At 51.9% G+C, this 25,981-nt stretch overlaps 1 protein-coding gene across 1 annotated transcript in view; it reads right to left on the reverse strand.

Annotated features, from left to right (window-relative positions):
* Positions 1-1,273: 1,273 nt before the first annotated feature.
* Positions 1,274-25,981, reverse strand: part of HS3ST4 (heparan sulfate-glucosamine 3-sulfotransferase 4) — a 67,273-nt gene continuing 42,565 nt past the window's right edge. The window contains exon 2 of the mRNA XM_075767331.1: positions 1,274-4,983. Within this exon, the coding sequence (XP_075623446.1) occupies positions 4,347-4,983 (637 nt within the window). The 3' untranslated portion in view covers positions 1,274-4,346. The remainder of the gene's footprint in view (positions 4,984-25,981) is intronic.

The raw sequence follows: 25,981 nt of genomic DNA on the forward strand, positions 1-25,981 counted from the left end.
AAATTTACTAGAAAATAATTAGCAATTTTATAGTTCACTACTTCCTAATTTTGTTGATAAAAGTTTTTCAGTGGTTTTATCAGATGACACAATAGGGCCGTGCTGTGAAATAGCTTTTTGCAAACTAGCAGGAAATTGTGTGCACAAAATAAGATAAAAAAATTTTCCCTCTAATTTCTTGGCCTGGCAGCCAACCCTCTCTCTCCTTTTATTATCCACTGATTTATCCTTAATCAGCAGCAAGTGAAACTTCCCAGGCATTGCTCGGGGATTTGTTCTTTGTGACCTTGGGAGCTGCACCCCGAGCTGCGAGGCCAGCGAGGAAAGCTGTCCCCCACTGCGGGGACAATCCTGCTGTCCCCAGCACTGGGGCTGGGGGGCTGGGGGCTGGTCCCTGCCTGCTGAGGAAAGCAAAGGTTGTGCTCTCTGTGGGTCCCTGACCTGATCCCCTGCAGGACATCTCTGGGGCCGCTGCCCATCAGGCTGGAAACCCCGCCATGCCTGGGACCCTGCAGGCTGGGTCCTGCTCCTGCTCCTGCTCCTGCTCCTGCTCCTGCTCCCGGCTGCGGCACGCGCCTTCCCCCAGCCCTCTTGGCACCGGTGGGGCTGTGTCCTGCGGAGCGGGTCGGGGCGGCTGACAGTGGGTCACAGCCAGCGCCCACCGTGGGTCTGCCGCTCGTGGGGTGCTGGTGCTGCTGGGGGGGGCCCAGGAGAAATGGCGCAGAGAAATGCAACTGCTACAACGTTTTATTGTTTAGTGCTGTGGGTTCAAGTGTTCAGTTCAGGATTTTCTTATTGTTCAGGTACAGAGTGACACCGACAGAGACGCGTTTGGGAGGAGGTGACAGCACAGCAGTTTGGTTTCAGGAAAGACTAACTCTCCATTTCCAGTCTCTGAACCATAAAGTACCAGCTTTTCCAGAACAATGAATCACCCAGTCTGTGTATAAAATTAAATATAATTTATGCTTTGCTAATTGAAATCAAATACAAAATTCAATTTCCTGTGTATTCTAATGCTGACATTTGAATAGTTTAAAAAAAAAGTGTTATTAACCTGACTCTCTCTCATTTGGCAGGCCACTCTCGGGCCAGATGATAGAAAATAATTCCCCCGTCAAACCCCTGCATTAGCACGGCAGACGCCTGCAGCCACGCGCACGGCGGGCGGGGGACCCAGGGTGCATTTCAGAAAACAGAATAACCCCCCCAGATGCCCCCTCCCTGTGCCCCAGCCCGCGCCAGGGTGGCTGGCGTGTCCCTGCTCCCGGTGGCACGGCGGTGGTGCGCGGGGAGGCGGGGGTCCCGTCCCACCATACTGGGGTGGTCGGTGTCCAGGGGCAGCCCCTCCTGCCGGGCACTCGGTGGCTCCTCACGAGCTGGAGATTGCAGCTGATATAAAAAATAAACCTCTGAATATATGGCAGAAAGACCAGGAGGGAGAGCTGGAGGCAGACAGGTGAGGCACGGGGGCATGGGCAGGTCCAGCACCTCCCATGGCTCACCCCGCTTCTGTAAACCATCGGGGGGGGCTGGGGGATCGGGCCCCGCTGTGCCCGGCTGTGCCTGGCTCCAGAGCCTGCTGTGGGAGCCCTCCTCTGGATCCCTGCTCCAGCGCCTTGTTCCAGCTCTAGGACTGAGCCCCGGGCATGACTGTGCTTTGTCCCGGTGCAGGATGGATGCTCCTGCCCGGCCCAGCCACTGGTGACTTCCCCAACAGGGTGCTTCATTGGGTTGCAATTCTCAGACAAAGATGTGTTTCAGATCTCCTGTCCCTCCAGCAGTGGCACAGTGACAAGAGTGATGGTGGCTTGATGGCAGTCAGGGACCAGAGGTTACTCCCACGAGAAGCCTGAGCTGGACCAGACCAGACCAAGGCTGGGGTGTGCAGGGAGACCTGCTGGGTGTGGATGGGGGTTCTCAGGGGCTCTTTCAAGCTCAAGGAGACCTCGCTCAGAGAAAAACTGCTCCTGGTTAAGCTGTGGATGGGGGGGCTGAGAGAGTCCATGCTTTGTCCATGGAGGCAACAGACAGTGCCACGCTGATGGCTGTAACAGCATCGGTCACACGCAGCCACCAACCTGCCAGGTCCTGTCCTGGCATGCTCCCGGACCCAAGTTCCTCCGGCGAGCAGCCAGGGCCACCGGTCCTGCCATCTCCACTGGCAGGCTCTGCTCAGCACCATCAGGGCCAGCCCACCGTGGCGTCGGGGCTGCAGCATACTGGGAACAGGCAGAAATTTCTGGATATCCCTCTGGTGAGGAGCCTGGACACTGGGCGTCGATGAGCCCCTCGTCCTCCAACTGAATCCATCGAGCAGCTTGCACCAAATTGTGTAAAAACAGTTTTCACTTAGGAGTTGATCTGACATTTTAATAACGTGGGAAACACTGTAAAATTATGCCTATTACATACTTCCAATTTTCATGTAATAATTTTGGGATTTGTGGGGCTGTGAAATACTGTGTTATGTCAAGAGCTGTTTTTAAATCTAATCAGGCTAATAGGAACTGACATGACATTAGCAAGGACCTTGCGGTACCCCTCCAGCATGGCCCACGGTGTAAATTTTCCAAATGACTTTAGCTCTTTTTTCATCCAATCCAAGGCACCAGCACCACTTCATGGTGTAATGAACCCCACGACAGGCCATGAAACCCAAAGCAGGTTCAGCTTGTTACCCAGCATAACAGCGATTTCATTTAGTTGGATCAGTAGGGATTTCTTGCCACGTTAATCAAAACTGAGTCTTGGTCCTCCCACAGTGATCGCACACTGCATCTTTGTCGCTTTCCAACAGCCAGGGACCCAGTACCCAAAAGGGGATGGGGGACGTGCACTCAGCGATGGTCCACCCTGGAGGCATCCTTACCCCTCATTAAAACGAAGCAAGCAGCCAGCAATATTCAAGTGCCCTTAGAAATCACCCATGCGAAGGGAACATTTCAGCAGCGGTAGCTCTGCATTTTTCCTTTTGTTCCCTCTCTTACTGTTTTTCTCTCAGTAATGGCGATGGCAATGGTGCAGTTGTGTAAACGTGCTGCTGTCCGGCTCTCCGCTGGTTCCAGCGTGCAGCTCACATCACATTGCGGGAGGATCCAGCTGGGATATGGGTTTATTCCACAGTTTCTATCAGGATTTGCAAATTTGGCTGAGCATGTGACTTGGTCATTTCCACTAGAAAGCACACCTTTTTTTGTGCAGAGCAGTGCTCACCCTGGGAATTAATTGCTTTTTTGTAATTGCGAAGTAAAGACAAAGGCTGCTTCCCCGTTTTGCAAACCCGGCTGTCAACAGCAAGCAGCAGAGATCTCGTTTTCAAGGTGCAAATGAAGGGCAGTGCCAGGGCCCCCGACGGCGAGCCCTGCCCAGACCCTAGGCTGGGGCTGTCCCCCCACGCCTCTGCCCTGCAGTCACCCCCTCAGCTCCCACCAGGAACGCCTGGCTCCAAACCGCGGAGCAGGGCACAGCACGGCCCTGCCGGGAGGCACTGCACGGGCATGCACGGCTCCGCACTGCACCTCGGCAGCTGGGCCGGGCGGCGAGACCCCGGCTCGGTCCGAGCGGGTCCCTGGGAACGGTCTTCGGTATGGCTTCCAGGAGGAGCAGGGGGGGCCAGGGGAGGCCCTGGTCTCACCGAGCATCCCAGCAAAGCAGGAACGACCCTCTTCCAGCGGTGGAGTTATACCCATCTGTCAGAGGAGAATTGGGCCGAGGTGTTTTGGGGCACTTGGTAAATACTAGTTTTAGTGCAACAAGTAATTGAAATGTCTGGTGCAAATGAAGTTGCTGTACATAGTTCCTTTGCAGCATAACTGGCTTTATTCCTTCCACACACAAATACCAGTGTGCATGTGAATGCACGTGTCCTGAATTTACCAGATCTGATGCTGCTGTTTGGGCCAAACTAAAAGCCAGGGCAGGAAAAATCAAATCTATTGGTTTGTCTCAATGCTGCTGGGTTTTGTGAGCCACCCTCCTGCTCAGGTAGCCGTGGCAGGAGGTGCTGGTCCTGCCTGTCTGGCTGCGAGGGGGACACCAGCAGCGAAATGTTTAAACGAAGCATCCGATCACCCCAAGGAGCCCCGCTCCCTCTGCCGCCTCCTCTTCCCACCTGCCCCCTGCCCCCTCAGCATCACGGGGAGGGGGGCAGCCCAAGTGCAACCCAAGGTGACGTGCCACTAAGGTTTCAGAGCTGGAAACACGGGGCGGCTTTGGCTGCAACCCTGACAGCGCAAGAGTCTTGCGCTCGCAAGGCTGAGCCTCTAGCCCCGACTGAGTTTTTGGTCTCTTAACGATCATTCACATCTCAAAAGAAAAGAGCTTTTTTTCCTGATTTTGTGGTTCTACTTATCACTTTCTTCCTGCTCCCACTGGAAATCTTGGCCCGTCATTTGGTAAAACATGACATTGAATGGTTTGTAAAACTTCCGCAGTCTGTGGATGACGTCTGGGTCTATTTTGGGGTGAGTTCGACCCTTAGACTTGCCCAAGCACCGAGGAGCACTGCTGTCCTCTGGCTTCTTTAGACAGGGGAACCCCTTGGTTTTATTAAAATAAAAATGTTTCTCTGTCACAATCCTCTTGAGGCCTAAGAAGTCCTGGACCTTGGCCATCTCCCCAGCCGGGTCAGTGATGAGCCTCTCACCACTGACAAAAAGGATTTGGGAGAGGGGGAAGTACTGGAGCCAGTTCTCCAAGTGCAGGGCGTAGATCCCAATGCGGATTGCACTCCAGGAGGCATCGATTAGCCCCAGGGTCCGGTTCTTGAAGGCCAGCACCTCAAAGGTGGGGATCTCCGGCTTCTTGGAGAGCGTCTGTGTGTAGTCCGAGATGGCCCGGGTGACCGGGTTCCTCACCACCACGATCAGCTTCGTGTCCTTGGCCATGGAGTGAATGCGCCTGGGGGCCTCGTTGGTCACGAAGTAGCTGGGGGTCTTCTCCATGGTGATCTGGCCATCCAGAGTCTTGGGCATCACGTTCCTGCGCAGAAGCAGAGGAGGGGTGGTTAGCAAGGGGCCAGGTGCGGGCGGACACCTCGGTGTCCCTCCTGCCCCATGCAGATGTTGGCGGGACGTTCAGGAGGAGGGATGCTGCCACACCTGCAAGCCCCGGGGACCAAAGCACTTCTGGCTTTGTTTCTTCTTGGACCCTGGACACAGTGGGCACCTGAAGTGTTAAATCAACCTTGGTAACACATTATACAGTCAATTCGCCATAGGCATATGTAGACAAAAGTTAATTGACAATAAACCTGTACAATACCTGTCTGTTCAGCAAGCCATCTGCTTCCATTTGCTCAATTAAGCCTATTCACTTCAGAGCCTTGTACCAGAGTGGTGCAGTTAGGATTACACAAGACCTTTTTGTTATGATGACATGCTTTTAAATGTCTCAGCTAATAAAACTTAATACAGAATAAGATCCCTTGCTTCTAGTACAATAATTAAATTTATTTACTATCTTGTGTGTGAGAAAGAATGACTTTTCTTTTATCTCTAATTCACATGCTCTGTCAATAATTAATTGCTGCTGGGTTTTGAGCTTCCTGTGCAAGCACTTTTATTAGCCAAAAGGAATTTGCCTACTGGATAAATTAGCATGTAGCAAGACTTTCCTGGATAGCATATTACCATATTGTAGAATGAAACTGCAGCGAGATAGCATTTATATCTAAGAAAATGAAGAGGTAAATGCTTGTCCCAGCTGCCCCCAGTTAAAGATTATCATAGCAAGCCAGAAGGTATTAAACGATGTCCCCTGCAAGAGCATTACAGCCTCTTTCACGCCTCCTCAGCCACCTGGTGCTGGAGAGGCTGGAGGGCAGTGCCAGGAGCCAGGCACCTACCCACCTCCTGCTCCTGCTCCTGCCCGCGCCGCGGCCATGGGCAGCCCCAGCCCTGCCGCCGTGCCCTCTGCCCCGACGGGCTCCGCTGCAGCACCCGCTATGACGGCCGCCATAGGGATGTCCAGGTGGGAAGCTGGCTGGATCCCCAAAGCCGTGAAACACCCTGCCTCACCCGCCGGCAGTCACCCCGCACAGCACGGAGGGAGCATCGCCAGCCCCCGCTGCCCTTCCCGCACCCTCTGCACGGACCAGGCGAGGTGAGACAACGCAGGAGCTGCGGCATCTGCCTGTACAACCATGTCTGCCGGAGCGCTCCCATGCAAAGCTTTCCGTACCCGCAGTGTACCTGTTCAAAGGTTTTACAAGCACAGTACTGACTGCTGAAGTGTGTTTTAACAATATTTTTATATCTTAAGCCTTTCAAATACTTGTGCCTAGGCACACGCACACAAAGTGTAATTCGTGTAACCTGTTGGCTAATTTGCCCTGAAGAGGTGGGGTCTGAGGGTGCTGCTGCCTGGGAGGCACGAGGAGGAGTGGCGTCCGCTCCCGCAAAGCGCTTGCCGCACTGGCCAAGTCTCCTGCAGCAGACACAGAGGATGGCGATGCTCAGGGTCTTGCAGGATTATCCCTTCACATTGCAACTATTTTTAGTACAAACATATGGTGAGGAAACAATGTGAATAGGCTGGAAATGGTTCTGTAAGAGCACCTTGGGCACCGGCGACCACAGCGATGCTGACGTCAAACCGCCGAGCCGCAGGAAACAGCCATTTCAGGAATTACGCAGCTGAAGTCTGCAAGCAGAAGTGGCTGTCAGGCAAGGCCCAGCCTGTCAGTCTTGCCTCATATTTGTGACTGCTAAATGCACTGGCTTGCTTTAAACCTCCCTGTAATTTTTGTATTTATTGCTAGTATAATCCATCCAATGGGGCCTGTTTTGCCAGGGTGCTGCTGGAAGGGGTGCAGTCTCCTGTCAAGGCAAGAGCAAAGGTGGGTTTGGTGCTGCCACAGGGCTGCTCGTGCCTTCAGCATTTTGGGGCAAAGAGCCCAGCGGGGTCCTGTGGCTCCCCCTCTCCTGCAGCCAGCATCTTTCCTGTTGAAAAATCTCTAGCTGAGTCCTGGCAATGGGGGTTTATAGGGCAGCAGGGCTGCAGGACTCCAGCTCACCCGTTTCAGGCCAGCACCCTGGTAGCCATGCCCTGCCAGGGAGCTCAACCCACCCGAGTCGTGTCCCACCAGAGCTGCCTTCCTGATGCGGCAGGGTGTCTGCAGTCCTGTCTGCTGCCCAGAGCACTTCAGTGCTTTGACCCTGCCTTTCATCGGCCGTCTGAGTAGCAGTGATGTGCAGGGAGCAAGGATTAGTCAGAATGATGCATCTAGGGTATTTTATCTTAAGAAAACCCTGAACAAATTGAGGGATGCAAACACTTTGGGACTGCAGATGCTGCAGAATTAGGCTGGCTTTCCTGGGGGGCATCCAGCACCCAGATTTAACAGTCCTGTAGGAAGGAAGCATCTTTTATGGCTATCCACATCACAGCAAGGCCCACAGCATGATCAGGGATTGAATCCTCAGGTGCCCGCTGCTGTAAAAATAGGGTGCTGAGCATGAGGTTGTGCAAGGGAGTGGTGCGAGGAAAGTGCACAGAAAACGAGACCGGGCAGCTGAGCATATGGGCAGGCAGCCCTTGCCCCAGAAAGGACTGGAGCAGAAGTGCTCCCCGCTGCACTTGGAAAGTGTCTGACAGACAGGAGAGCATCGCTGATGGCCGGAGCAGGGTTTCCCCTCCCCAGCGTTGTGCAGCGTCCACGCTCCATCTTGCCACCCCGGCCAGCGGCAGCGGCCAGCTGGGCACAGGCACAACCGGCTGCAGGGAGCAGCAGCTGGTGACTGACCCTGCAAGGGCACCCGCCAAACTCCCGGAGCTGCACTGGGGCTCACCCGACTGCTCAGTCGCTGCGTGATTCTAACTGGTGTTTGTATCCCATGGAAATTGCATTCACTCAGCAGCACATCTCTGACAGCAACCAGCCAAAGATAACCCTCAATCTCAGGATGTGACCCACTGCAGAAATCTCCCCGATGCAGAGTCCCACTCGCTGGCCTTGGTGGGTGCTGTCTTTGCATGCACAGCGAGCTTGCAGTGCACCGGTCCTTTCTGTGCTGCCCACAAAATACAAGCATGGCTGTGTAAAATTTCCTGTTTGATTTTTTTTTTTTAAATTTTTTTTTTTTTAATATCGCTTAACTAACTTGGAACTGAAATGCTAAAATTTCTGCAGGGAAATTAGGTCTCAGTCTTGATGTGAAAGGAAGGAGGAGAACTGGAGGGGCTGAACAGGAGGAGGGCTGATGGCTGCTGGGTGCTGCCACAGGCAGCACCGCTCTGAGTGACCGCTCTCGCAGCCGGGGTGCTAATTGCCGGCGGTGCAGGAGCGATCCACCTCCAGCAAGGACGAGGGCCATGATCATGGAGCGTCTGTTCCCCGCAGCAGCACCAGACACCCCAGGCCCAGCCTCTCAGGTGCGACTCGCCAGTGGGACCCTGGTCGTGAGCCCATGCCAGCAGCCAGTGTGCCAAGCTAAACTATCTTCTAAAAGCTGTTTAGAGAAACAGCACTGAAGAGCAGGCCAGCAAGGACCTCTGGACAATGACTCCATTTCCCTGCTACCAGGAGCTCCTTCGGATCAGGCATTTTGCTCCAAACACTCAGCTGCAGGGGCTCAATCGTTCCCTGCCGTCACCACCCTCTGCTGCACTCTCTCGCTTGCCCGGAGAGGCAGGAGCAGCACTGTGATATTGCTGGCTGCGGCTCTCCCCCCACGTCCGCTCTAGCCCCAACCTGGCAGAGTGCTCGCAGAGTTGCCATCTCCCTCCTGCTGCTGCATCATCCGTCATCCATCCAGATGCCAGGAGGCAACGCTGTGCTGGCTGAGGTTTAGCCATTGCAGCCATCTGCATGTTGCAATCTACTCCAGCAGCGAGCATGACTCAGGTGTGGTGCTCCATCAATCTTGCCGGGGTCCAGGCTCCAGCCCTTGGGGCAGCATCTGGCACTGGAAACCACTTTAGTAGTGGCTGGAGGCAGTTTCCAGCCCTGTTGAGATGACCAGTGCACACAGACTGAGCCACAATCTCTGCCCCGAAGAGCTTCCAGAAGAAGAGCGGGAGCCTGTGAGGCAGAGCAGCAGCCAAGCTGCAGGAGCCAGCGCCTGTGGCTGTCCTTGGGGCTGTGCAATCGGCCTCAGAGAGCAGGCGGAAGACCGAGGCAAAGAACTGAGACCAGGCAATAAAGGTACTTCCAATCCAGTGACTTTGCCCACGGCGCTCCCAGAACAGGTTTCTATTGAACCATTAATTACCAGAATCAATGTATTACTCTTCTGTTCCTTGCTCCACAAAATAGTTATTTTATCATCAGTTATAGCTAGTAATTTGTATACATTTCCTCTTTAACGGATTCTACCACAAGCTAGCTGCAGACCATGTTTTACCCAGCTGCTTGCTGTTCTGTGCTAACACCCAGAGCACCTCCAGAGTACCGGAGCTGCCAGCCCCCAGGGACAGAGGTACCGCAGCCTGGGTGATGGCCCGGAGCTCTCCTGCCAGGTCGCCTGTCTTTTTGGCACCGATCATCAGTAATGGGAGCGCCCGAGGAAGGACCAAGAATCTCTCAACCAGCTCTGGGATTTCTCTGCCCATGCTCCTTTCCTCCTGATTCCTATCACTGAAGATTTAATGAAGTCCTGAAGCAGAAAGGTTTAATATTGCTTCCCAGTCTCTGTAGTTAGTGGCAACTCTAGATATGGTTAACATGCACAGAGGTGTCCAGTCCCTCCTGTGTCTTGCTAAATTCTGTGCGCAAAGATATCAAGCAGCAACAGGGTCCATGGACTCATCCCTCAGTGCTCAGGCAGTGTTTCTCCTTCATGCCAGCTCTGTATTCACTGCTGTCCTGCTCCATGAGGATGGGAGAATGGAGCTCTCCACCTTCTCCCTTTATCCCAACCTTCATTTTCCACCATAGTAAAGCTTGAAAGGGCTGGACCAGCTCTGATGCTCCCTTTGCCAGCTCTCCACAGGAATACTCAAGGCCTCAGCTCATTGCAGGTTCTCCCGAAGCATCCCTTCTAGGCCAGGGGCATGTTTGATCTTGAGCTAATAACAGGGGTGATGCTCTGGGGAGGCTGACCTGGGGCTGTCATTACTGCTCCTGCTGCTGGGAGCTTGGATGAGTCCTCTGAGATAAGAGTGTCAAACAGGACCAACGGGATCGAGGTGAACCCGTGGCAAGCGGCACTACTGTGAACAGGAAGAGGCAGCTCTGATTTTTGAGTGAAGGGGACATCAGCTGAGACAGTGTCGGCCAGGATAACAGGAAAAGGAGCAGAGTGTAAAAGTCCTTCTACTTTGCAAATGGTGCTTGACTGCCAAGCAAGCACCAAACACCATTACCCCACGGCGTTCAATTCCCCTGACACCCGCGCAGCAGCTCTGCACGCTTGTTTGTGCTGTCTCAGACAGGATAAGCTGTTTTCCTATGCAATCGTCTGAGCAGAAGGAGGGACCAGCATAGGCAGAATTGGCTGGTGTACGCTCCTCTGAGTCAGACACCCTGGCAGCATGCAGCAGGCTGTCAAATGTCAAAAATGTGGCGATTATGAGATGCTAAAAGCTCTGCTGGACTGCCAGCCACGGACTCTCAGACAATAGGGCTCGAGGGGACCGTCGCTGTGCTCTGCTCTGACCCTCGGCACGGCGCAGCAGAGCCCTGCCCTGCCCGGGACCACCCCGGGCGCTGCCTCCCCCAGCACAGCTGCTCCGGGGGGCGGAGGGGGGGCCGGGCGGCCCCCGGGGGAGCTCCCGGGGTTAGTTAGCACCCCCCACTGCTACTTAGCACCTCGGCTGCAGTGTGAATTGGTCTAGCAGCCACTAGCTTACTGGGTTTTTTTGTAATACATCTCTGCAGCCGGTCTCTCGCCTAGCTGACGAGATGCTGTTCTGCAAAGAAGCGCCTGTGGACTCTCAAACTAAAAGCTCAGAACAAACGGGGGCTGGCTGGGCCCTCGCCCCTTGTGCTGATGCTCTGGCTGTGCAACCAGACCGGAGGGTGTAACTGATGGTAGTTGTGCTGCATCTGCTCCTGCTTCCCCCTGACCAGCATCTCCCTGGCACTGCCAGCCCTCTGCAGCCCCTGGGACATTTGGGCAAGCTCCCGAGGGCCCGGTGCTTCACAAGCCTCCACTTGCTTTGTATTATGGCTTGTGACTGTCATTTGTGGGGTTTTAAAAGACAATGCTTTAGGAGATGGAAATTAATCAGAATTCAGAGGAAGTACCGCTGCTCTCCTTCACCCTTGCCCGTCCCGCGGCTGGCAGGGGCTGGGTGACAAACAGGAGGGGGGGGTCCCTCCCCTTCCAGGCACTGCCATGCCGTGGCAATAGCTTCTTCATGGACAGGTTGGTAAACAAGGAATTTGGTCCCCTCTGCTCTAGGGTCAGGGCAAGACGATTGTCTTGCCTCTAATAGTATACTTACTTAGTTTTTACTTTAAATTATGGTTTCAATAAGCCGATGGAAAAGAAACCCCCAAACCGCTAAGCCTTTTCTCTGTGGTGGGGACGCTTCAGACAGTACACTGGAAGCAAGTTGTAGTGGCTAGTGTTCAAGTATAAAACAAACACACCAGGGGTTTATAAAAGAAGCACGAACAAACTATTAATTACAACAGCCCCTTCAGATGATGTTATCACAATAAACAGGAGCCAAGAAATTGCAGAGCTAATAATCTGAAAGTGTTGCCACATTTAAGGACTGCATTTAATTCCATGCACAATAAAGACAAATGGATAGATAGGTCGGCACTGAGGAGAGACAGCAGGGAAGTAGTGATCAAGGAAAAGAGGAGGAAAAGCAGATTCAGTTTTTGCTGTACAGTTTTAAGGATAATATTGGGAGCTGCAGTGTGTCCTCGAGACACCCCTGGCCCTGCAGAGCACCAGAACTACTGCAGCTCCGGGATGCACATGCAGAGATGCTTTTTGCCAAACTGCCTTGTTTCAGAGTTACTTTCTAGGTGCTGCCTTTCCTGGGCAGGCAAGCAGACCACCTTGCTGAGCTTCCCCGGTGCAAAGGCAGCTGCAAAGGAGGCTGGAGCCTGTCAGCCCCAACAGCCAGCGCGTCCTGCAGACGTCCTGCTGCACGCAATGGCGGTTGCCAAGTGCGCAGCAGAGAACAATACACGGCACCGCCGGCTCCTGTTACTGAGAATAACAAGGGTGGTAAACCTCGAGCAGCCGAGCCTCTGGCACGGCAGGGATACTCCTCAGAGCAGTTAACCTTCACAGAGCTGCTGCCATGTGCTCTGCCCTAATTGCGTGCGTGCCAACAGAATGCTAACCAGCTCCGTGGCTCGGGCAGGACACGATGCTCCAGATCGCTCTCCTCTGGTAGCTGCTGCAGAGCTCTTTGCCATGCTGGGCTAGGGCTTTGCTCCTGGAGAGGACTGCCTAGCCTCTTGGATACGCTTTGGCTTTTCTTGCAGCATTTGTTTCCCTTTCGATGCCAGGCTGGTTGATGAAGAGTCACTGCTGTGCTGCTGACCACCTCCACAAGGCAGCCCAGGAGATGTAGTGCTGGAATGGGACGTGTCTACTCTTGGCTCTGCCACTGGTCTCTACTCACCTCCCGCTCCTCCCCTGCCTTCATCACTACCCACCTGAGAAAGAGGGGCAATGACAACAAGCCGCTTGCCCCTGGCAGTTGCTCCACCGCCCTCCGGCATTAATGACTCTACACTCAGTTACAGGGATGGGTGTCATTTCTTCATGCTCGTTGGTAGTGGCATCCCTGCACTGTGCAATGTCAAAATGAAACTTTTATTGTCTTTCTTGAGCTTGGATCCAGGAATTACCTGGTCCTCCCCACAGATGATCAGCTATGTATTACTGGGTGCTTGTTTGGGCTTTTGACATTTCTCTCCTTTCCTACCCATCCCTCAGTGCTGTGGCCTAGAGGCTGAGGAGGTCCAGGCTGCCCTGCATGCCCCCCTAGTACCCCCATCACTCCTGCAGCTCTCCAGGCAGGCGGGGGCCTCACCACCATCGCTTCTTCGAGTTTTTTGTTCTGTGCATAAAACCAGCGCTCAGCCTCTGTGCCGCGATGGGCAGGACATCTGGCTCCCGCTATCCTCCGGTTTGTGGCAAAGGCCAGCTCTAAGCCCTCATTGGGAAAATGTGCTGTAGTAATTGTTCTTAACTGCTGGCTTCAGACAAGCTCTTTATTTTCAAAGGATACATTTTATAAATTTGTGAATTTGCATGTTGCCAAAATCCCCTTGTGGTTTATTTAAATCCAGATTATCTTGTTTATTCCTTCAGTCACAGCTGTCATTTATCTCTGTGTAGGCAGCTTGTTCATGATGTTGCAGGTTTCCTGCAATCCCACTCAAAAGGAGTCTTTGTTAACTGTATTTTCATGTTCTCAACAAGAGGGAAAAAAAGTTCACAGCAACTCCCAGGGCTTGGAGAACCACAGAGAAGGATGTGGATTTGCACAATTGCTATCCGAAAGAGGCGATGGCCAGGTGCTGCAACAGTGTCACCTGCCCGTGGAGCTCATCTCTGCTGCTCCTCAGTGTGGAGCAAACATCTGCTTTTGTCTTCTGAAAAGACAAACATGAAGTCGTTTTCCTTTTTATTATTAACACATTCAGGTATAATTGCTTGAGCTGTGAACTGTGACCTGCCAGTAATTCAGCAGGCGTGGGACTTTCAAGGGGAGAACGGCATTGCAACTGAAGACTGCAATACGCATTAAAAGCAGAACCTATTTGCTGTAAGCCCCCAAGTCAAATCTCTTGTTGAATTTGTTCAAACATAAATTTACAGCTGAATTTACATAGGTTTAATGTTTTATAATCTTTTTGGTCTGTGAATCTATATTCAAGACTGAGTGCATTAGCTTAGAAATATTGTGCTTAACACTGAAAATAATTTTAATCTCTCCAAAGTCCAATCCTTTGCACATCACTAAACCTCAGAATCCAATCCCTTCTAATAAGAGACACAAAACTTGCATCTGTCGCTGCCTAATAGATTCATACTGCTCTAATTCAAACGGCTTGCACATGTCTGTTAAAAAACATTAAACGCAAATTGTAAAGCACTTTCAGAAAAGTGGATGCCAGTTCAGACCGGGGCTAAAGCAAAACAAATCTCCCCTGGGAGACTCACTGAAACAGTTTCACAGTTTGGAAGCTGGTGTGACTCTGCCGGTTGTGAGAAAAGAGAGCGAACCATCCTTCTCTGCGACTCAAGCTCTGCTCTTGCAGGACTTAATGTCCAAAATTAAGGGCTGCCTGGGACCATTGGTTTCCCTCTCAAAGACAAGCAGCTTTCCTTCATCCTGAATTTGCAAAGCCATTTGATGTCTGTGTAAAACACTCATGAAGGGCAGTTTGAGATTGCAAGGACACTTCCTTGCTCCATGCCAGCCACCTTTCCTGCCACGTCCCTACCGAGCTTCTCATGAGCCGTGCAGGACTCAGGAGCCCAGGACACCACAGCTATCCAGCTGGCAGCCAGGGGAGTAAGGAGCAGCCGGGTGTTCGGAGCATCTCGCTGCCCCACAGCAGGGCCAGCCGTGCCCCTCTGCACTCTCTGCTCCCCTCCAGGTGCCTGAGCCGTCCCTCCCACAGCAGTGTCAGCCAGGATGGAGAATGGTCCTGTGTTGCCATACCAACGCAGGTGCTAACACGGTGTTGACTAACTGCGAGCTGATCTGATCAGAGAATGGCAGCATCGAGTTGCTATGGTAACCAAAACGCCAAATTGGAAATTGTGTCGATAGCAAAGTTATCCAAGAGGAGGCAAGCGTGCACAGCGGAGCACCGGGCCTGAGCCTGGCCAGACGCTGCTCGGCAGCCCCCGCAGGCAGCTGCCTGCCCAGGACGCCTGGAGCTCCTGCTCGTGGGCTGATGAAGCAGCTCAGGCACCACAGAGGCTCGGCCAGCCCCGGGACCTCCATTTCATGGGGCACAGCTTCCCTGCTCCCTCTTCCCTCTCCTGTTCCTCAGCCTCTGCTTTCCTCGCAGACATGGCCAGAGGGGTCTGTGCCTCTCATTGCAACAAACCCCAAAGGACAGGGCTCCCCTCCAGCAACGGTGCAGGCAGCCCGGGCTCACAGGGCACCGCTGGCACTGGCTGGGCACACAGCTGGAGGAAGAACGCCACCTGTGAGCATCGTTTGAGTCGCTCTCCCAGACACTGAGGAAAATGCCTTTGGAGTACAGCACATCTCTAATGTGATTTTTCATCATCTCGCCCAGTCTAGAGTCCAACAATTGCAATGAAAGGGATTGTGTCTCCACAAAATGCAAAATCTTTAACAGCTCATTGGCATGTGCTTAAGTTGGCCTGGATAAGAAGTTACTCCTGAGAGCCCACTATTGATTCTGTCAGGGATTCAGAGGTTTTATAGGCATCGCTCAGGATCTCTTTAGTACTTGTACCTCCTTAATGGCTCTCATCGCCAATAGAACTGAAAACATCCCTCTGCGCGCTGGGGAGTGGCTGAATCTGTGCCAGGAGACAGTGCCGTGCCACTGCTGTGGGAGTGTGGCTGCTCCCAGGCAGCCCTGGGGACAGAACCCTTCCGTGGTTCCTCTGATGCATTTTAGAAGGTGGGGAAAGATACTAGGGAAAGAGGTGGGTGAACTTCACCCAGGAAGGTTCCTCTCCTCCTACCACTACACAACAAAATCAGTGGGCAGCTGGCTGAGTAGCAGACAAAAATATAAATATGCTCTGATTTCACTGGGACCATCTGGCTCATGCATGATAGGCTGGTAAGAATGTTATAATCATGGAGCAGAGAACTAAGCTGATCCATTAAAGTCTTTTAGCAGAAGCAACTATGGAACCTGTATTAATCCAGCAACGCTTTGTGAACAGACATCACAAGGTTAGATCCATTCAGCTGCAATTAAAAATAACCCTCGCTGTTCAGGCAGGCTTGGATAGTTATTACAGCATTGTGTTCCCCAAAGACTCTCATGTATATAGATTGTTGATGCTTGCACAATGCAATCTGAAATTATGATCTTAATGCTAAATCTTGCTTTCTTCTGTTCTTTCTTCAAGTGGATCTCCTCTGGGATATGGCACAGCTCTCAGAGAAACTGGAGAGTCTCAGATTAGACAGTGCTGCTATGATTTCACTGCCTTCCTAATGGGTGCCCTTAACCACTGACTTGCTCCCCAGCAGCCATGGCAAATGCATAGGGGTGTGCTAACTCCTGAGCTGCCCACCCTGACCCAGCAGCTCACCGAGCCAGCCACCAGAGCTTTGCAAGCTCCAGGCACAGCTGGAAGTGTTTGGCACATCTGCACCAGCATGCACCATCTCAGGTGGCTCACAAACACAGCCCTCGGCACCACTTGGCTTTGGCTGTGCAAAGCCATCTCAGTCCTGTGGATGGAGATGCATGTTCAGCATGACATTGTTTTATCAGGGATAAATTTGGCCCAATCTCTCCCATTTTAGTGTAAGATTTATTGTTGGTCAGCACTCAGCCATGAAACAGGTTGTGAAAAAGGCTGGAAATGCACATTTCTAACCCCACTGCAGTCAAAATTGTTTTGACTAAGCCTCACTACCATTCTGTACAGAAGCACAGTGATGCTCTTCACTGGGAATATCTCAGTGTCGTCTACCAGACTTAATTACTGTATTAATCACAGTTATAGCAAAGCAGTACCAGTCTGAGTGCCCTGCTTCTCACACACGTGCTGGAACAGGGACTTGCTGGCAGAGGTAGAGGTGAGTCCTGCCTCCTCTGAGGATGTTCAAATCAAGGTAGTCTGTTCCGAGTCCAGGTTTCCCTTCAATGATTGGGTACAAGTCCCTTGAGTGCTAGCTCATTCATTTTCCACTGTCATAGGATGAAGGGAAAAAGACCTGGACATCCATGACTTGGTGTAATCCTAAGGCTGGGAAAGCAAGCAGCCAACCCAGAAAGCAGCACAGCCACCCTGAGGACTGTGTGTAACTACGTCAGGCTTCACACTCAACAGAGGCTTGGGCTTGCGGAAGGGGTTCAGATACTTTGGGGGGCAAGCCCCAGGGGAAAAGAGAAGCTATATAAGAAGCAAATAACTACAAAGAAGCATGAAAAACCTGGGGTCTCCCAATATCCGTGTCTCCTTCACAGGAAGCTTGCTCTGGAGAATGGAGGTGCTCCTGTTTCTCCTCACTCCTGTTACCCACCCACTCAGAAGACATGGTCACGCCAAGGGTGCCACCTGCACCTCCAGGCTCTGGGGATGTGCGTGCCAGTGCTCAGCCGTGCCAGGCTGACTGCAGCTAGCAGCAGAGCAGGAAGGGGAGCAGGGTAGAGTGCCTTCCCTACACCTGCTTGGCAAGTACCAATACAGCTGTAGCAGCTGCCAGGGGGAAAAAAAATCCCAGATAGAAGCAATCAAACCTCACTATTGGTATTTGAGATCAGCCAAAACCACTGTGCCCTGCAGAGCCATCACCACCCGGACTGACCCGGAAAGCCATTTGCAGTCCTTGCTCCTCGGGCTCGGGCAGGAGCAGCCCCTGATGGGGGTCGGTACCTGGGATCAGTCAGGCACGTGGGGCTCCCTCCGCCTTCCCTCGCACGCTGGCGCCTGAGCAGCGGCAAGGGGCCAGCTAAGCCGAGGCACACACAGGCTCGCACACCCCCCTGGCTGTCCCCATCTACTCGTCGGCCCTGGGCAAGCTGCAGGACCACAGCCGTGCCTGCGTGCCCATCCCCAGCAGGCCTGCAGCTAAAACGGGTATGAACTACAGGAAATGCCAATACACAGGTTGGCCTGTGCTTGCAGGACAGAAATCATCTCTGAAACACTAGACACAGTGCACTTTGTTGGCAGCAGGCCATAGCAGACCTTCCCTTCCCACTTCCTTGGGGAAGGCCTATTCCTGAGGTGGGAACTGGCCTCGGACACATGGTGGGACGAGCCCCAGTGCAGCCGGCCATGTCCTCCTGCCCTGAACATGGCTGGCAGGTGTCTGTGCAGCACGGCGCAGGCACCCATGCGAAGTTTTTCCATCCAGCTTTGCCTTGCTGATTTACCAAGTAATATCTGTGGAAGTTTCAAGACTGTTAACAATATGTGCTATTGATGTTGCAGGCTACAGCTCCTGGAAAAGCCAGTTTGATATGGAAAAGAGACAGCTGAGGAAGAGAGTGCTATACACACAGTCCAGTTCACTTTAAATACTACTTGACTCAACTGGGCAGTTCAAACCATCCCTGTTTCCAAAGATGGGCCTTCCCTGAGAAAGACAACCATGAAAATAGAACATTAAAATGTAGTAGTATAGAGCTATACATTGTGAGGTGCCCTTTATCATCTTCTGGAAAATTTAGTTCTATCAGGAAAAGACACCTCGACAATAATGGCTGCCTAAGTGAAAGCGCTGCTGCTGTATCATGCTAAAAGCTTTTCAGGGAAAAACAGTAAATAAATTCCACTCTTCAGATGTATCTGGATGTTATCCTAACAGTGCCAGAGTAATAGGCGAGCCATCAACAGCTAAAAGGCTGGGAATTGTTATGGAGGGACAACAGAGGAGCGATATCTGCAGAATAGGTTGAATAATGAAAGTAATTGCGCACATCCCACTGCCGAGCTCTTGCACCGCTGGCAGCCAGGGGAACAGAGAAGGACTCCCACCCCACTGGCACAGAAAGGTTTGAGACAAAACCGCCAGTAAAGGCTGCCATAGGAGCTCCTGGCTGGTCAGAGGCAGGTGGCCAGGAGCACAACCCTTCTGCATCTTCAAACCTGTGCAATTACCAGTTTGATTTCTAGCTGTAGACAAGCCAGGTCAGCGCAGGCATAGAGGCCGAACACAGGGGCATGTGGGGAGGAGGATGGGGCTGAGGAGGACAGGCTGCTCCCAGGAGGCAACAGGCAATGCTGGAGGTTGCAAAGCCAGTTCTAAACGCCTCCACATAGACATTAGGTGGCCAGATCTTCCCAATTGCATTAACCTCTTAGCTGTCCAAACACAATATCCCTCTTTTTAAACCTGTACAGTGGGGTACCATTTGCATCCAGCCCCTGGAGCTCAGCCCACACCCTGGGCAGAGGCCCACTGCCCTCCCTCACCATTGCCAGGCAGAAATGACCACCACCATCCATCCCCCCTTACTGCCTCCTTCCTCCAGCTCCCAATCTCCCCTGCTCAACACCAGAGGCAAGCTGGCTGCATCAATTCCCAAGTCCCCAGGGCACCCTTGAGGCATTGAGAGGTGACATTGCACCATCTTGCTCCCAGCATCAGCTGAGCCCATGGTGGCCAAGGCATCCCCCAAAGTAACTGCCAAGGACTGCAGAGATCTGAGACTGCTCCATCCCCATCCAGGAGGTGCTCTTCTGCCCCAGGAGGAAGAGATGCCAGCCAGGCTGTTGCTGAGGGCACAGCTATTTATTATTTGCTTCTGTCGATTATTTTGGGGTTTAAGTTCATTTATTATGTATGCAAAAATGGTAATTCACTGGCATCTGAATGTCTTTTAGGCATACAATATCCTTATTATTCAAAATGTTTTTTTCCTCCATAATTGAATGGTTTACCTTATTATTACTTTATGTTAATGACCCAGCATTTCCATTTTTCTATAGGATGCTTAATTGTAAGCAAAGTGCAATCAGAATCAGAGATGCCATTTGTAATTGACAGCATCATAATAACAGCCAGCATTGCAGGAACAAAGTACCAAAATAAATGGCAGTGGGGAGAAAGCTGCCTCTGAAAATACCCAGGAACCTGTTCTGGGCTGGGACAGAGCTCTGTCCACACAGGATCCTCTCCCCAAGCAGTGACAGTTTGGGCATTAACACAGATAGAGTGCTATTTATATCAGTTTGTACATTTAATCAGTTTTTTTGCAGTTTTCAGTGAGATGTGAACTATATCCCTGTCCAAGGCATTTGGTTCAAATCAGCTGAGACAGAGAATAATCAAGATTTATGATTCTCATTCTGACTCGGATCACACAGTCAGTGCAATCGGTACAGCAGAGCTTCCTCTCTGAGCCCAAGTGACATCCCTTCACTCTCCCTCACAGAAGTGATTTAACGTCCATCTCAGGAACTGTCAAAACACTGCTGCAGCTCCAGATAACAGCTACTCTGGGCTTCCCCCCACCCCGTCCCCCCCACCGCACACAGCCACGTACTCCCCTCCCGGGCAGCAGCACTGGAGGGGCACCACGACCGAGTTAGAGGCTGTTTGGCAGAAATCAATAAAATAGCACTTTGCAAAACAAAAGGGATTTCATCACTTTCTGCCTCTCAGTACAGCTTAGAGCAGCCAGCAGGAGCAGCCTGTGGTGCGTCTGACCTTCCTCATACAGAGCATCCTTGCTGGGGGAACCACATTGCAGGTTCTGCACATGCCACCGGTGTCTGTAAGTCAGACCTGCCCTGCTGCAAAGGGGAGCGGGGTGGAACAGAGCGAGCACTGGGTCTGCAGCGAGGAAGGAGCCTGGGAACGGCTCGGGAGGCAGCTTGCAGTGGCAGAAAGGTTTGTCAGCGCTTCCAACAGACAGCTCTATTTCCAGGGCTCAGCACTGGTCCAGGAAGCAAGAGCTGTGCTCTCCAAGACCTCAGCTGGGAAGCAAATGTTTAGATAAAAATTAAATGATCCAAAAGCAACTCTATTAAAAAAGAGCCAGGCGATGTGAACACAGCAGTGGTGAGGCTGCTTCCAAGCTGGTTTGGAGGCAGCCATGCTGCACGTGCGGGCTGGCCATGGTGTGCTGCCGCTGGCATTGGCTCTCGGGATGTTCCAGTGGGCTCTTCCCCAGACATCTGCTCCCATCAGTGCGAGACGGACATGAACCCTGGCCAGGCAGCTCAGTGACGACTGCAGAGGAGGCTTCTGGCACATCACATGCTTTCATACCCAGGAGAGACCCCACAGGTACGTCCATGCCGCCCAGCAGAGCCGGGCAGTATCCCTCCTTAGGCAGCGGAGCCGGTCTCTCGAATCTCAGCTGATAAACCCCATCTCCTGTGTCTGGTTCATGAAAACAGAGCACTGCGACCGTGGCGATGAGGGTTTGGCAGGGTCCGTGGATACATCCAATAAACCGGGTGACGGGAGCTCTGTCTTGATTGTAGCAGGCGGTGAGCTGGCAAGGGGAACGTGGGCTTGTCTTCCCTTATGCACACCCTCGAAATGAAGGCAGAGAAATATCCCGGCCATGAAGGGAAAATAAATGCTGTTTGCTTGCAATACTGAAGTCTCTGCATAGTGACTCTGTCAGTACAGGTACCTGCTAATGTTTTGTTTTCTTCAGGGTTTGTTTAGCCATCTTTTCCCCGTACACATACACGCTGTGAGCGGCACGGCTTAGATTCAGCCAGGACTCTTAAATTCACACATGCAGTATAACATTCAAGTAAGTGAAAAAACAGACTGATTCCACTCCAGTCAATAGAGTAAACAATTCCTGGTTTGGATAAACAGAATTACTAGTGCTGAAGAGCCCTGGGCAGCACTGCACACTCTGATTAGTGTAAATGCTAAACACAAACCAATTAACACTCTCTAAGTCTGCTTATCTCATGTCACTTAGTGCTAAAATAAAGCCTAACACTAAATACACATATTGATTTAGCCATTAAATCTAGCATCACTCAAAATAGCTCATTATATTACTGAGAAACAAATAAAGTCACCTTAATTTTCAGAACCTTCTGTATTATGAACAATGACTTAATTGCTCCATCCAACACCAGCAAGTTACTACTGATACTGAGAACAGACTGATATTGCTTAGCCCAAAAAAATTAAACCTAGAAGCACTGCAGGCAGAAGTGGCAAGAGAGCATCTCTGTGCCCCCTCAGGTAGCTTCACTGGCCTGGCGCTGTGCAGTCAGCTTACAGAGCCAGGATAGAAACTCGGCCATTGTTAGGAATACAATTGTTCTGCTGGTGTGAGACACAAGTCACCAGCATCAATTAGCTCCTCTACAGAAGAGCACAAGACTTACCACACGGTCCTGGCAACCACCACCAACTGCTGGTGCCCTTTTCAGTACAGCTAGGTGCAACCAGCACCAACAAAACACCAACCCTAGCCCTTGAAGAACCAAAGCTACTTGTGGTTTGATTTGGGTTTTATAGGGCTGTTAATGTAGAAACTATTGGAAGCTGGTGTGTGGGAAGTTGATGATGGGAAGAGCCTGGCTGGAGGTATCCTGCCCTAACAAGCACCGGGAGAAGGCTGGGATGGGACATGTGGATGTTAGCAGGCAGAGTGTGATGTTTACATTCCTAATTACAAGAGCTAATTCTTTGGTTTGGCCAGGTGTCCTTTCTGCAGACAAGGTTAATGGGATGTGAGAAGCCACAGCTGCCACAGTACCAAGTAAGGAGGACAGGCAAGGGACAACAGTATTAATCAGCCAGGAGCGATGCAAAAATGGTTATCTCAAGCTGTTTGGAGGCACGGATTAAAAATAAATCTCCCTGAGTTTAATATTCTGCCAGTCAGCTCCTTTTTGTAGGTGGAATCTATTAAAAAATTATCTTTCTGCTAAAATGCTAAAGTATTTTTGACATTTAACAGCTTGCTTCAAGCAAAAAAGTGCAATAAATACATGGGAGAGCTAATTGGCTCCGGTACACCCAACATCCAGTCCGTCATGAATAAGCAATGCAGTGCCAGCTTACTGATGGCTCCAGCAGACCCCGAACGCCTCCTCCTGAGCAGTGGTGCATCTGTTCCAGTCTCCCCTGTTCACCCAGGGTAACTGGGACATTCCCACCGTGATCCAGCAGCAGAACAAAACCAGCTGCAAACTGAACGTTTAGACCCAAGGGTACCAGGGGAGGGCACGGGGGCACGTGCTGTAATTTGGTTTTACCAAAGTCTGTACTTGGAGGTACTTAGTTTGTTGTAAGATGCAGAAGGAGCTGCTTGGCAATGTAGTCTTCTCAATAAAAATTAATGCTTTAACAAGAAGCCAAATAGCTACAGCTAATGTACTTCTGAATGAGATCTAAATTTTATTCATAAGCATCAGTGTCAGGACTAAAATAACAGTTTTATGGACACTATGAGCATAAACAGCTCTGCTGATTCAAAAACAGAAACTGCACTTCTGAATGAATCAACTCATTCATTTGGAACAAAAGCATCATTTTAAATACATGCCTCAAATAAAAGAGAAAGCGAGAGACAATATTCTTCTTATGAGCCTGCTTCCAAGAAATGCACTGTAGAGGAGAAGGCAGACTAGCTCCTGGCAAGGGATGGTGCTGGGACTGTGCTGGGGAAAAGCAACAGAGATCATTCAGAAGCTGCCTGGGACACGGCTGGAGGTGGGGTGGGATGGTGTTCCCACCTCCTGAATCATTTACATGTGGAAAAGAATCCCAGATGGGAAAGAAGAGTGCTATGGTGCTGCAGAAATGCCCGCTGAGCTCCAGCATTCAGGATGTGCTGGCTCTGGTGCCTGTTGAAATGGCCTTCATTTATTTGGGATGGATTGCACCATGTTTAGATATTTTTCTAGACTCCTGAGTACCAGGTACTGGGAAATCAGAAGGAATTTAAAGAAAAAAAATAATCTCAGCTCTGTGGACATCACTCACTGATACGTGGGAGGATGCCCATAGCCTCTGAATGTTCTTCCACATGGATTTGGGTGGATGTAAAAGCATTCGCATGGATGACACTATCCATGCAGCCATCGTATGGGAAGCAGCAACGTATGACATGGCAGCAAGTACACTAACTTTGTGTCTCTGGAGAAAAATAATACAAAGGAGATGACTCTGTTTCTTGCCAATGTTTCCAACTGTTGCCGGTCCCTTGTCTTTATGCTCTACCTCTGCCTGTGCTGTTTTCCTCTCCCAGTGTAACACACTGTGGTGGTTCCCAGGAGCTGCCGGTCACAGCACCAGGAGCTGCTAGCCGCAGCACATTCCAGAGGCAGGGCAACTCGGGCACGTTCCTCAGATTGGGACCCTTAGTGCTGCCTTAGCTGTCATTTCCAGATGTGCTTTAACTGGTGGTGGCCTGGGAAGGGCCCACGGTACATTGCATGGAGGACTATCCAAAAGCTTAGTCTGGTTCTTGATGTGAATATTGATAACACAGAGATATCCACTGATAGCCCAACAAAGCAGTTACAAATGCAAGTTAAAAACAGTGATAAAGTTGGAAAATGTGGAGAGCTGTATAGCTAACAATTAACTGATAAAAGATTTTTAGAAAAGTACATCTTGGAGAGTGTGCTCATTACAGACAGAAAAGTCAGATAGATGTCAGAAAACACTCTGGCACAAAGAAAACTTTATAGACATGCATGACAGGATGAGAAAATGACAGTCACCTGGACTGGTGGCAATTCTTGTGCCTCAAGGCTCGAAACGAGGAGCTGTGCAACACGGCCGGTTCTGCTGAGCGAGGGCAAGGGCTCCCGCAGGGCACAGCCGAAGCCCAGGGCAGCAGAGAAGCCGAAGCCCTGAGTCCGCACTGCTCATCCCCTCGTGGTGCCTCTAATGAGCATCTTTGTGGAGACAGGGCTCCCCCCGGCCACCTTCGCCAAACCCCACCAGAGACCCCGACAGGCATCAGGTCACGTCTCCTGACGGTGCCTTTGTGGAGGGTGCTGAGGGCACCTGCCCTCCCACTGGCACGTGATGTGCCACGCGTGCGCGGGCCGTGGCGTGACCATGACGGCCAGAAAGACTCCAGAGCATGGCCACAACTGGGATGAAAAACACATTGTGCATTCAGTGACGAGTTTGTTAAGTTGTCCAGCTGCTAATGAAACCGTAACAGGGTCTGGACGGTTTGTTTATTTTACAAGGCCTGCTAGGGGCTGTGCAAGAGGAAAACCGCCAGGCCCCAGCACCGCCCTGCTCTCACACGCTTTCTGCAAGTGGAAACAGGACCAAGCAATTGCAGTCGATACTGAAACACCCCGGGGCGAAGCAATCCTCATCCAGCCAGAGCTCCCAGCTGGGACGAGGCTGAGCCGACCCCTCCTGCTCTCGGCAGCCCCTGGTTTCCCGACAGCCCCCAGTAGGTCGAGGTGCTGCGGGGCAGCTCCCCCCGCGCTGGGGCTGGGAGCACAGGCAGCCCAGCTCTTGCCACTGCTGCGTTTCCCATAACTGGGGTAATATATCTGTGGCCACAAATGAAAGATCAATATTTATTTAACACACACACTACCCTTTAGAGGCCCTTAATTGTAAATTAATCATCATTAACTGACAGTAATTGAACATGCTGAAAGCTACGATCACGGCGTTCCCCCGCAGCGGGGGGCCCTGGTGCGGCTGCTGGGGTGGAGGGGAGCGGACGGAGGTGGGAGGCAGGAGAGGGACCTGGCAGAGGCACTGCCGGCCCCGCACCCACCCCGCCCGGGGAGCAGGGATGCTCGGGTGGATTGCTGCTGCTCGGGCAGCCTAAGCTTCTCTCAGCTCGTAGCAATCCTGTGCCGGAGGGACAGGGCTCTGTGGGCTGGGGGACTCTCACTGGACCATGACAAAACAAGAGGGTGACCCCAGGAGCAGGCAGGTGCCCCTCACCCCGCTGCAGCCCCAGATTCCCTGGCAGGACACATTTTAGCCCCAATCTCGCCTCTCAAGGGGAAAGGTAGAGGCCTCCAGACTGCACAAGTCCCCATGGCCCACGTGTCCAGCACAGGGGTCTCAGCAGAGAAATGCGAGGAGTGAAGGGATGGTCACAGAAGGAGTGCATCGGCTGCAGGCAGTCCTGGGCAGGGGAAGCACCATTACGTAGCTCACCGGCTCAGCGCTGGCTGTCTGCAGGAGCCACAGCTAGCGACAGGCTCTAATCCCAGGGGATGCCTTTCCCTTGGGAGGGAGAAGCTGCAGTTTGTTTCTTTCCAGATTTTACAGAAACACAAAGCAGAAGTGCAAGTGGCAGATTTTCCTCCCTTGGCTCTCGGGTAAATCAAGTGTGAGCCTGCCCGCAGGGTACTGCGGGAGAGCAGCCCGGGAGAGGTGGGGGGAGATGCACGGTCACCAGCAGAAGTGTTTTGCAGAGTGCTGCTTTTTAGACAAACTTGCACATGGGAGG

Source organism: Balearica regulorum, chromosome 15 (assembly GCF_011004875.1).
Source record: "Balearica regulorum gibbericeps isolate bBalReg1 chromosome 15, bBalReg1.pri, whole genome shotgun sequence".
Taxonomy (NCBI): domain Eukaryota; kingdom Metazoa; phylum Chordata; class Aves; order Gruiformes; family Gruidae; genus Balearica; species Balearica regulorum.